We start from the raw sequence: 11,777 nt of genomic DNA, 5'->3' as shown, positions 1-11,777 counted from the left end.
CAAAGTGAGCAGTTCTCAACCGCTATTGTTTGGAATTGCCTGGAAAGCTTCAAATACTCCAGTGCTTGGGCCCACTCCCCGGAGATTTGGATTTAATTGGTCCGGCGTACAGCCTGGGCAGGCGGTTCTAATGTCTGGCCAGGGTTGAGAGCCACCGACCCGACCAATATTTCAAATTGTCCGTTTGTTCGGCATCCCCAAAGTTTCTTACACACCAGGCAACACAGCATGAGGAAGAGAATAAAGGCTGATTGCACAAGAGGCCTCAATATCAGTTCCAGGAGAATATTAGGACACTTCTTTCCAGGAGAAGTTGAAGTCCTAAACCCCAAATTCCTATCCTTGCTTACATACACCTTGGAAGATTCTCCAAAGTTTGTACCTCTGAGCCGGGGCCAGGACTAGTGAGGTGAGTAAAGCACCGTGTGAAGCAGCCACCCGGGGTACAAAATTGAAGGAAGCACCCAAAACAAAACAAAACAAAACACAAAAACAACCTTAGTAATCATGATAACTCATATTTCAACGTGATATTCAAAATGAGTGCCAAACAGTCCATAACACAACAGTCCAAAAACACAGAGTGCCAAAAATTAAAATAAAAACAAGAAAGGGGTGCCCGAGTGGCTCAGTCAGTTACACATCAGACTTCAGCTCAGGTCACGATCTCACCATGTGTGAGTTCGAGCCCCACGTGACACAGAGCCCGCTTCAGATCCTCTGTCCCCCTCTCTCTCTGCCCCTCCTCTGCTCGCTCGCTCTCTCTCAAAAACAAAGTAAACTTAAAAAAAACAAGATCCTGGGACAGGTGTACCCCAGTTTGCCATCCACTGGTCTCCGTTTTTCCAAATGGAAGAGCATCTGTGGCCCTATTAGCGATGCACAACGATTCTCTTGGCCATACTGCCACCTGCTGCTGGAGGCGGGAAGTGCTGGCTGCCTGCCCAAGAGGCACCCGGGTGACACCTCGCCACTAGGACCCGTGCTCACACGCAGAGGCATGGTGCCCTCTTGCGGGCAGCCACCCGCGTCAGGAACTCTGAAAGAAAACCCTGGTCACCTGCATCCTGCAGCTGAGTGGGGTAAAAAGAGCCCAAAACTCAGGGTTGCAAGGCCTAGATTTGTCTCACCTTTGCATTTGAACAAATGGCATCAGCCTTCTGAGCCTGTCTCCACAACTGGATTGTATTACCTCTTCCCATAATTACTGAATTACACAAGAGGCTTTCCGTGTCAGTGTCCAGCAGATTGCCTGACATGAAGTACGCACACCGATCACTATAAGCTACCTCCCCCAGCCCACCCTCCTGCCATGCAGCAAATCAAACTGTTATCAATTCATTCCTGAAGGCAAGATACACTAAAAAAACCGCCAGGGAGAAAAAGGTGGTGTGGACGTCCAGACTGTGGAATGATACCAGGACTGATGGGACAAGGAAGACTTCCCCTAGGGAGGTGTCCCCTAGGGAGGTCACACCAGGAGCTGGCCAGTAGCCTTTGGGGGGAGGGGGGGTCACTGCACCACTTTTCTATTGTTTTATTTCCAGAAGGTTCCAGTACATGGAGCAAACAAACATCACAGCGGTGGTGGAAAGGCCAAGGCCTTTGGAATCAGCCCTGGGTTAAATCCTGGCTCTGCCGTTTACTCGCTGGGTGACCCCAAGGGAAGTCACTTAACTTCCCTGAGCTTCAACTTCCTTTTCTACAAAATGGGGATAATAGCACATCCCGTCCTGGGGGGATAAGATTAAATAAAGCAACATACTTAAAATTCCTGTACTCCGGTGGGCTCAGCAAGTGGTGGGTGTCATTGCTAGCCTGGAGCTTCCTGTAAAGAGTGGGAAGGAGGAGATACACCAGTCAGGCAGTATTGGCAATTGTCAAATCGGCCCCCAGGGTGTGCTGGGGGAGGACAGGAATGCAAATTATCTTGCGGGCACCCTCCTCTCTCATCCCCCACCCCAACCCCTCAGCCCTCAGCAGGACTCAGATGTCGGGGCATCCCAGAAATGGATCCACAGCGGGAGGGATTGCAGGGGGTGGGGGTCTCCCCTTTTCTGGAGCTGGGGAGGGGATGCTGGATTCCAGCACGTGGAAGTGGAGTTTCCAAAAGGAAGCCTGGACATCGGAATGAGGGCAGTAAGCTAGACAGCAACATTGCGCCAGCGTCAATTTCCCGACTTTGATAACGGTGCTGTGCTTATGCAAGAAAATGCCCTTGTTCTCAGGAAGTAAATACCCGGAAGCATTTAGGGGTCGAGGGGAATCATGTCTGCACTTTACTGCCAAATGGTCCAGAAAAAAATAAAAGGATAAAGCAAATATGGGGAAATGTTAATTCTTGGAAGATGTGGAGGAGGGGGACCTGGGAATTCTTGCAACTTTTCAGTAAGTAGGAAATTAAACGAGAAAATGTTATGCAAAGAAAAGAGGCAGTCGGGGGGGGGGGGGTCTAAGTCTCCCCTCATTTTCCATCCTCCTGCAGAGAAACCCTTGGTGATGTGAACCGTGTGTGTCCAGCTCACCTTCCCTCTCCTCTCCTCTCCCCTCTGCCCCTCCCCTCTCCCCTCCTCCTTTCTCCTCCCCTCCCCCCTCCTCCTTTCTCCTCCCTTCTTTATACTTTCCCCTCCCCCTCCTCCACTTCGTCCCCTTCTCTCCCCTCCTCCCTTCTCCTCCCCTCCTTCTACTTTCCCCTCCCCCTCCTCCACTTCGTCCCCTTCTCTCCCATCCTCCCTCCCGCCTCTGCCTCTCCCCTCTCCCCTCCTCCCTTCTCCTCCCCTCCTTCTACTTTCTCCTCTTCCCCCTCCTCCACCTCCTCTACTCCCCTCCCATCCTCCCTTCTTCCCCTCGTCCCTCCTCCTTCCTTCCCACCCTCCTCCTCCCCTCCCCCCACCTCTCCGGAGCTCCTAGCCTGGTGGGCCCAACACAGACACAGCCACTCCGGGTCCAGAGGCACCGACTTTATTTGCACCACCGACCGGGGATCCGGGCTGGGCGCCCCGGTCCCCGCACCCCCCCCTCCCCCGCCCGCCGTTGGCTACACGATGGCGAACTGGCAGATGTAGGGCAGCTTGTCCCGGCAGCGCTTGTCGAACCACTTGCCGTTGGCCGCGCCGGACAGGGCGGCGCAGTTCTCGACCTTACCGCCGTCGGGCTGCGCCGTGATCTCCGTCTCCCAGTTCTTGTAGGCGATGTGGCCGCCGGTCATGTCCACCCAGGTGCCCTCGGCCGCCATGTCGTTGAGGCCCAGCCAGATCTCGGCCTCGGCGCCCACGCTCTGGCGCAGGTACTCGTAGAGGGCGTCGTTCTCCGAGCCCGTCTGCGGGGTGCCCAGCGTGCCCCCGCGTGAGATGCAGTCCTCGCTCGCCTCGTGGAAGGTCTTCGCCTGGGTGAAGGCCAGGAAGCACTTCATGTGCACCTTGGTGCCCTTCAGGCAGACTGCAGGGGGCAGAGATGGCCATCACCCAAGGTCTGCAGGTTCCCGAGCCCAAGGCCGACCTCCAGGGCCAGGCCCACTCTCCTGCGGTTCCCGCCCGGCCACCCCCATGGCCCTGGAGAGCCCCCAGGCCAGAAGGGGTGCCGTGACGGACACCGATGCAGAGCCCTCGTCCCCATGCCAGAGGTGGTAAGGCTAGCCCTTCAGCTGCAGACAGCCCCTAGCTCAAGGTCAGGGCCCTTCGTGGGTGCCACCTCCAAGGCCTGGGGCACGCGGGAGTGTAAAGGCGGGGACATCTCTGCCCGAAGCGGGGGAATTCTGGAAGGCCCTGTCAGCTTGGGAGGCCATGAACCTCCTAGGAATCAGCAGGCATGGGGTGGGGGCGGTATTTGGACTGCCATATGTCAGAGACTTTGTGCCAGGAGGTCCCCACCACATCCTCACCTCAGGGGGCAAGTGGCACACGGGTTACACGGACTTTGTCCAAGCACAAAGCTTAGACATGAGAGAGAGAGACTTAGGGCCTGTTGTGCAATCTGCCCACGCACCTCCCACTGTACAGAGGAGGGATCGGACACCCAGAATGGCACTGTGCTCACTGGGAACATTCCCTCGGTGTTCCCGGATACTGCCACCACCAACAGCTGATCCAAGCAACATCGGTTCCCAACTCCTCTCTCTCTTGTCTGCCTCGGCTACGGAGGCTGGAAAAGCTTCCTTCTTGTAATGAAGCTACTGGTGGTCCTGCGACAGAGCTCTAATCAGCAAGATGGGAATAGAAGACCTCCATTCTCCTGGTAAATGGCTGGTCCATTCTTTCTCCATCTTGCCTCAAAATGCACTCACGATGCCTGGAATTGGAGCAGCCATCTTGCGGCCGTGAGGCAAAGCTTCTGAACAGAAACTCAACAGCTACCCTCTTTCAGACTCCCTTTTTGTTTAATCTACTATGAGGTGTTCTATTACTGGAAGCCAAAACATGGTAGACCCTTCCCTTTCTAGAACTCCCTGACCCCAGCTGCTATGTTAAGCTGGTTGAAGAAAATCATTTCTCTTCAGAAATTTAGTGAGTGCTGAGGGCGGGGGTGGCTCAGTCGGTTGGACATCTGACCTTGGCTCAGGTCAGGATCTCACAGTTAGTGGGTTCGAGCCCCGCGTTGGGCTCTGTGCTGACACCTCAGAGCCTGGAGCCTGCTTCAGATTCTGTGTCTCCCTCTCTCCCTGTCCTTCCCACCCCCTCTCAAAAATAAAGAAACATTCAAAAAAATGTTTTTTTAGACATTTGCTGAGTGCTGATATGTGGCAGGCACTATGTTGGGCAAGTTGGTGGAAGAGATAAGGTCGTCAAATGCAAACATGGTCCCTGTGTCCCTGGGGCTTATCATCTAGCAAAGGAGGCAGACGCAAATCAACCAATGAATATATCATTACAAACTGCAGTAAATGTGATGCAGGAAAGAACATCATTTTGTGAGGATGATAACCGAGGAGGCTGATTGAGACGAGGGACGAGAGAGTCCTGAGACAGTGATGCCAGAAGCACGTATCAGGTGGATCTTGGGAGAGCAATTCAAGCTGCCGGAACAGCATGGACAAAGGCCCTGTGGTAGAAGGAACAGAGCGTGGCACTTCAGCGGGCCAGAAGGATGGCCGGTGTGGAGGCTGAAAGGAAAGATCTTGGTGGGAGGAAGCGTGCGCAAACCCGCCCAGTGAGAAGGATCTGGAGGTCTCCGAGGACGCAGGAGGGGAGGGGAGATCCAAGGCTCAGGAGCTGGATACACCTCGGTCACCCTAAGTGAGAGGGTGGCTGTGAGCACAGGGAGGTTGGCAGATTTCCTAAGAAGGGACCAAGGTGATTCCCAGATGAGAACCTGAGAGGCAGCGGGGCAGAGCTAAGAGCGAGACTCTGCTCCTTCTGACAGTTGGCAAGACACTCAGCTTCTTGGTGGAAAATGGAGGCGGGGTCCTAGTCATAAGCCCCGCTACGTGGCTTTTCTGCGGAGAAGGAGTTCACGTACAAAAAGCACTTGGAACAGTGCCAGGCGCGCAGCAAACTCACGTTGTAAGCGTAATCTATTACCATTAGCCTGGTTCTCTGGGGCAAGGTCGCAAAGGAGTAGGCGAGTCTGAGCCGCTATGAAAGGAACGTGGTTGAGAGAGAGAGACTAGGTGGCCCAGGTAGAGCTGGGGCAGGTGGCGGAGCCCTGACCTCGCCCCCAGGCTCTGGGGCTGTGTGACGGGGTCCATCCTCGCTTGTCTGGTTAGCGCAGGGCCAGGCAGACCAAAACCCACCCTTCCTCCCACCCAGCCTGCGCAGGCTGCTTGCGTTCAGACCCTAATCTGTACTAACCGGCCAGGTGAGTGTGGGCAAGGAACAGGACCTGTCTCTGCCTTGGTTTCCCCATATTCGTTTTTTTTCTTTATTTACTTATTTGGAGAAAGAGAGAGAGAAAGAGAGAGAGAGCACAGGACGAGCAGAGGGAGAGAATCCCAAGCAGCCTCCACACCGTCAGCACGAGGCGGGGCTTGAACCCACGAACCGGGAGGTCATGATCTGACTCGGAATCAAGAGTCAGCTGCTCAACCAACGGAGCCACCCAGCCGCCCCTAGGTTTCCTTAAAATGGCTGTGATAAACCCTGCCTCAGCATCGTTACGATGATCAAGAGTGACAGCTTCAGCGAATTTGCTGACACGCAGGGGAGGCAAGCCAACTGTCCCTTAGGGCTGTGGGGGCTGGCTGAGGGGACGGTCCTCTGGGAGCTCTTTAGGAAGGCTGCTGGCTGGCTCCACAGTGCTCCTGGGGCCACGATTCCGGTGGGTGGCAATGCACTTCCTGGGGGAGAGTCTTTGTCCTTTGAGAACATTCCCGTTTGCACACACGTCAGGGGACCTGCCCAAGAGGAAGCGGGCCGAGGAGGGGGTTCCCTGAGCCCCTCGGTTCTTGGCCTACAGCCGGGGCCCCGGTACTGGCCGCAGGCACACTGCTGGCTGCCGCCTGAGCCCTCCTCTGGCCCACACCTGCCCGGAGAGGCTGTCGTCCGCACTCACCTGTCTGCAGGGCCTGTTGTTCCTTCAGCAGGGCCACCTCCTGGGCCAGGTTGTCCAGCTGGCTCTTAAGCTCCTCAAACATCTTTGGGCTCACGACATCTAGGATGGAGACAATCACAGACGCGTGAGGAAGGCAGTTAAGGATGCGGGCCGGCAAGGACGGCGTGGGATAAACGCTACCTGTATCCACCACAAGGGGACAAAGGAAAGGACACCCCTAGACCCTGATATCTTGGACTACTTTCTCTCTGTCCCCGTTGGTGGTAGCCTAAGTCACCGTGATTTTCCATCTGCTGGGGGGAGGGGACCCATCCTTCACTTGCTCCTCCTTAAGTGAGACCTGTACATTTGTTTAGGAATATTGCTGGGGTTCAGATGGGGTCGGGGTTGGCAGGGGCTGGGGGTGCACGCCCAACGCTGCTCCCAGCTCCAGAGGAGAACAAAGCATAGGAAGCAGAGCCAGATGCCCTTGAGCCCTGCCAAGTTCACCCCCCTAGGCTGGGGCAACAGGACCAGGCCCAGCAGGGCACACGCTCCAGCCTGGGGGCTGAGTGTGACAGCACAGGTGCGTGGGCTCTGAGGTTACAAGGCTGTGAGCGGCCTGGGGCGAGTTGCTCAGTCTCTCCGAAGTCAGTTTCCTTATCTGCGAAATGGGATGCTAACGGCCCCCACCTCGGAAGACTCCGAAGAAGACTAGAGCCTAAGAGAAACAAAGGGTGTGAACAGTGCTTGTCTCTTAAATCAACCCTACTGACCCGGGGTAATGCCTCTCTCTTCCATCGCACCGCATCACAAACAGCAAACCGAAGCCAGGAGGAAGCAACTTGCCTAAGATCTCAGAGCCAGCAGCAGGCAGGGCTGGCCCGAACCCAGGTCCACCAGGCTCCAAGCTGGGCCTTCCCCGCCCTTGTGACAGCACACGAGCAGGTTCCTGACCTGAGCCATCCTGACCACAAAGGCCGGTTGGGAGCTGGTTATGCGTGGGCCGGCAGGGGCAGGTGGGAAGTATCTTCCTGTGTGTGTGTGTGTGTGTGTGTGTGTGTAGGATGAAGGCTCTGTGGGTGGACCCTGGTCTTACTGAAATCCCAGGGGTTTCAGGAAAGGCTGCAGGGCCTGGGGTAGAGGGTGGGGAAGCGCTTCCGCGGTCCATTTAGCCGTGCCTGCATAAAGTCCAAGGTCACGAGCGATGAGGTCAGAGCCTTTGTCCACCCATAAGAGGCTTTTGCAGGGGAATCGCAGGAAACAAATGTGAGCAAGAAACATACTTGTATGTGCAGAATTTAGTGACGTAACTTATTAAATATGAGGAAAATAACGCCCAGATGAGCAAGGCAATAAAAGGGAGGGTTTGAGGCCGGCAGACTAGCCTGGTGGGGTTATGTGTGCTTCCTGCTGGGCCTCGGCCGGTTCACTCGTTCCTGGGATCCTCAATCCTGGCGGCTCCTTGGAATCACTGGAGATTTGGGGAAGACACAGATGCCTCCCGCCTCCTCCCCTCCCCCCGTGCATCCAGCATTTCCAGGGGTTGGGGCCCAGGCTCTGGACTGTAATGTATTCCCCCGCCCCCAGATGGCGCTGGTGCCCGAGTGAGAACCACCAAGGTTTTTGCTCCTATTGGCACCTTAAGAGCAGGCTGGCGATCCTTTGTCAGGATGCCCAGCACGTGTATTGGCCCCCGTGGAGAAGCATTCCGGAAGCATTTGCTGTGTATGTGGGCAATCGGTGGAAGGAAGAAAAACCAGGGTGAGTCAGAACACTGAAGCGGGGCTCAGGGAGAGGCCGGGGCTGTGGTCACTGTCAGCCGTTCTGCAGGCCTCCAGGGTCCAGGGCCTCCAGGGGCCGCCACGGAGACCACCTGGGGCCAGGGTTCGAGTGCGACAGCTAGAGAGGGCCAAGGCATCATCTGGTCTGACCTCCTTTCTCAAATGACAGAACACATGGCTCACGTGATTAAATAAATACTAAATCTTTGGTAGTTGAGAAATCAGCAACTCTTTCCACATGTAAAAATTCTATAATTTGCCTTTGGAACTGTGTGTCCTTTTACAAAGACCTCTACGTGGCAGTTTTAGCCAAGGCTCATGGACACAACCATGCAGGGTATTGACTCTTCTCTTTTTACTGACAATTTTGTAGAAGGTAATATCTGCATATAACTTTTTAAAAACCCAAACCGTTCAAAATATCAGTCGCCTTTCCAACTGAGATTGCTGTCAGCTACCCAGTTTTTCTTCCCAGAGGTAATCACTGTCACTAACTCTTGTGGAGCCTTCCAGAAAAATTCTACCCATATAAAAGTAAATGTGTACGTGTATATAAATCTGCTTTTCAAAATAAATGCCAGCAGGGTATCCATTCTGTTTTGAACTTTTAAAAAATGTCTATTTATTTTGCGAGACAAAGAGAGAGTACAGGGGGAGGGGCAGAGAGACAGGGAAAGGGAAAATTCCAAGCAGGCTCTGCACTGTCAGCACAGAGACTGACGCGGGGCTCGAACCCACAAACCGTGAAATCATGACCTGAGCTGAAGTCAAGAGTCAGATGCTTAGGGCGCCTGGATGACTTGGTTAAGTCTCCAACTTCAGCTCAGGTCATGGTCTCTCGGTTCATGAGTTCAAACCCCGAGTTGGGCTTTGTGCTGATAGCTCGGAGCCTGGAGCCTGCTTCGGATTCTGTGTCTCCCTCTCTCTCTGCCCCTCCCCCCCCCCCCGGCTCTCTCTCTCTCAAATATAAATAAACGTAAAAAAAAGAGTCAAATGCTTCGCCAACTGAGCCACAGCCCTGTGGGTCTCCACTGTCCCAAGGCACCTTTCCACACTCCACCAGTCCCTGGCCAATGGGCAGCTGTCGTTTACGGAGGAGGCTCAGAGAGGGGCCGGAATGTGGCCCACGCCCCCTTGCCTTGCCTTTTCCATGCTCTTGGCTCCAGCCTGTCTGTTTCTCTGCCTAAATCCACAATCTCATCCCCTGGAACTCTCTCTCTCGGAGCCTCTGAGCCCTATGGGGGTGACAGCCCGGTTCATTGCCATGGCATTTCACTAATGTTGTCTCAACACAGCCTGGGGTGACCTCACCACAGGCAGGGCTCCAAGGGCAGGCCGTGCAGCAGCCAAGGCGACCCAAAGATACCCCAAACCCAGAGGCAACAGAAGGAACACGAACCCGTCTCTGGTGTCCTCGTTGGGGGTTGCACATTTTTATTTCCTCAAGGCTGTGAGATGCACTATCACACAGAGAATTAACTTGGTCCTTTTATTCCCCCCCTGCACCTAAAGTATATCCCACGTGCCAGGCACTGGGCTCGGCACTTGCATGTTTGGGATCATGAAATCCTAACCAGAAGCCTTTCAGCAAATGCCACGCTCCCCATCTTAGAGCTGAGTGACCGCAGTTTCGGAGATCACAAAGTAGAGCCCACTGGCACTGCCAGACCAAAGGTTTGATTCCTTCAACGTATTTGGGGCGGGGGTGGGGAGTGGGTGTCAGTTTAGGTGATCTGGAAGGTTCTTTCCCAGTCTGAGGGTCAACGATGCTTACGATGCTGACAACCGCCCCCGGTATTGGAGAAGTCTCCCCGGGCTCCAAGCGTACCTCACTAAGGTTCCCAGGACTTATGAAGAAGGAAAATGAAGGTGGGGAGGAAAGCAGGAAGAGCAGAAAAGGACAGGGTGACCGGCTCCCTGGAAGATGGGGGAGGCGCCCTGTCCCCCTCCTTACCTTTCCTGACGTTTGCAGCCTTCTTGACCTTGGGGGTTGGCGGCTCGGTGGTGACCTGGGTCAGGAGGGAGAAGAGGCAGAGGAGCAGGTAGGCCCCCCACAGCTCCATGCTGCTGCACTGGCCTGGGTCGGAGAGCAGTGGCGGCCGCGGCCCAGCCCGCACGTCTTAAGGCAGCGGCCACAGGGACTTCTGTCCAGGAAACCCTCCCAGACTTGGCTGCGGGCGTGCCAAGAAAGAAAAAAAAAAAGCCTGCAAAAAAGGAAGGCCTGGGAGAGCCTCGCTGCCCAGGGAACACCCACCCGGCATCCTGGCCCTGCCCTCTAAAACAGAATCCCTATTTTCTAGGATTCTGAAAAAGACACGATACTTGTCAGAGCTCACATCTGCGGAGCAGTTACCTTGGGCAAGTGCAGGGTCGTGTGGTCCCCTGGCATTAGCTCATGGAGGGCTCGTACCGGCAACACGAGGGAGGTACTGTCATCTCCCCAGTTTCTAGTTGAGGAAACTGAGGCCCAGAGAGGTGAAGGAACCTGCCCCAGCTACGCAGGGGCAGTGCCGGTGTTTGAACCCAAATGGGGGGACTCCAAAACTTACCAGTTCTGGAGGCCTCTTTCCAGCGTGGCCTGGGGCTGACTGCCTGATTGCGTAGAATGTTTGTTATGATCGAGGCGCCTGGACGGCTCAGTCAGTTAAGCATCCGACTCTTGGTGATGGCTCAGGTCATGATCTCGTGGTTCGTGGGATTGAGCCCCGCGTCGGGCTCTGCACTGCTGGTGGGGGGCCTGCTTGAGATTCTTTCTCTCCCTCTGTCTCTGCCCCTACCCCACTCGTGTGTTCTCTCTCCCTCAAAATAAATAAATAAACTTAAAAAAAAAAAAAAAAGCATTCAACTCTTGATTTCGGCTCAGGTCGTGAGTTCAAGCCCCGAGTCGGGCTCTGGGCTGACAGTGCAGAGCCTGCTTGGGATTCTCTCTCTCTCCCGCTTTCTCTGCCCTTCCCCAACCCCCTTGCAAAATAAATAAATAAACTTAAAAAAAAAAAAGAATGTTTGTTGTGATTATTTTGCAGTTCTGTCTCTAGACGCTTGGTGCGTTTTTGATTAAGAGTACAAGGAAGTCCTCTCCTTTCTTCACATTCTGTTTCTTGACCATCCCGTCCTGAAGCAGAGGTGGCCCCAGGGGGAGAGTGGAAGGTGTGCTGCCCCAGAGAGGGAGCGGGGAGAAAAGAATATCCTGGCCCTGCAGGGTGCAGAGGGGCATGGGGGATGGGAGCAGAGGCCCTGCATGGAGTCCAAGCCAGGGAAGGAGGGGATCCTGCACAGGAGGCGGGGGTGGCAGGGATTGAGAGGTAGGGTACATACAGGGGCACCCGTCGAATAAGCACATCTATCAAAGACAATGGGAACCAGGTTTCTCATGATCAGAGAAGTACAAATATGGAGACAGAGACAACGAGAATGAATTGTGTGGTGTAGGATGAAAATCAAAGCTATGGATGTGTCAGGGTGGACTTCAACATGTAAAGACGAACCCATACATTTAACAGAAGGGTTTTTTTTTTTAATTTTTTTAAT

At 54.6% G+C, this 11,777-nt stretch overlaps 1 protein-coding gene across 1 annotated transcript; it reads right to left on the bottom strand.

Annotated features, from left to right (window-relative positions):
- Positions 1-2,945: 2,945 nt before the first annotated feature.
- CLEC3B (C-type lectin domain family 3 member B) lies at positions 2,946-10,934 on the bottom strand. Its single transcript, XM_030305645.1, has 4 exons — positions 10,799-10,934; positions 10,204-10,420; positions 6,487-6,585; positions 2,946-3,438 (listed from the first exon to the last, which is right to left on the bottom strand). Exons 2-4 carry the CDS (start codon positions 10,310-10,312, stop codon positions 3,038-3,040), a joined length of 609 nt encoding a protein of 202 aa, XP_030161505.1. The 5' UTR covers positions 10,313-10,420; positions 10,799-10,934; the 3' UTR covers positions 2,946-3,037.
- Between the last annotated feature and the right edge of the window lie 843 nt (positions 10,935-11,777).

This window comes from Lynx canadensis, chromosome A2, assembly GCF_007474595.2.
Source record: "Lynx canadensis isolate LIC74 chromosome A2, mLynCan4.pri.v2, whole genome shotgun sequence".
In the NCBI taxonomy this organism is placed as follows: domain Eukaryota; kingdom Metazoa; phylum Chordata; class Mammalia; order Carnivora; family Felidae; genus Lynx; species Lynx canadensis.
This window is presented reverse-complemented; position numbering and strand designations above follow the sequence as displayed.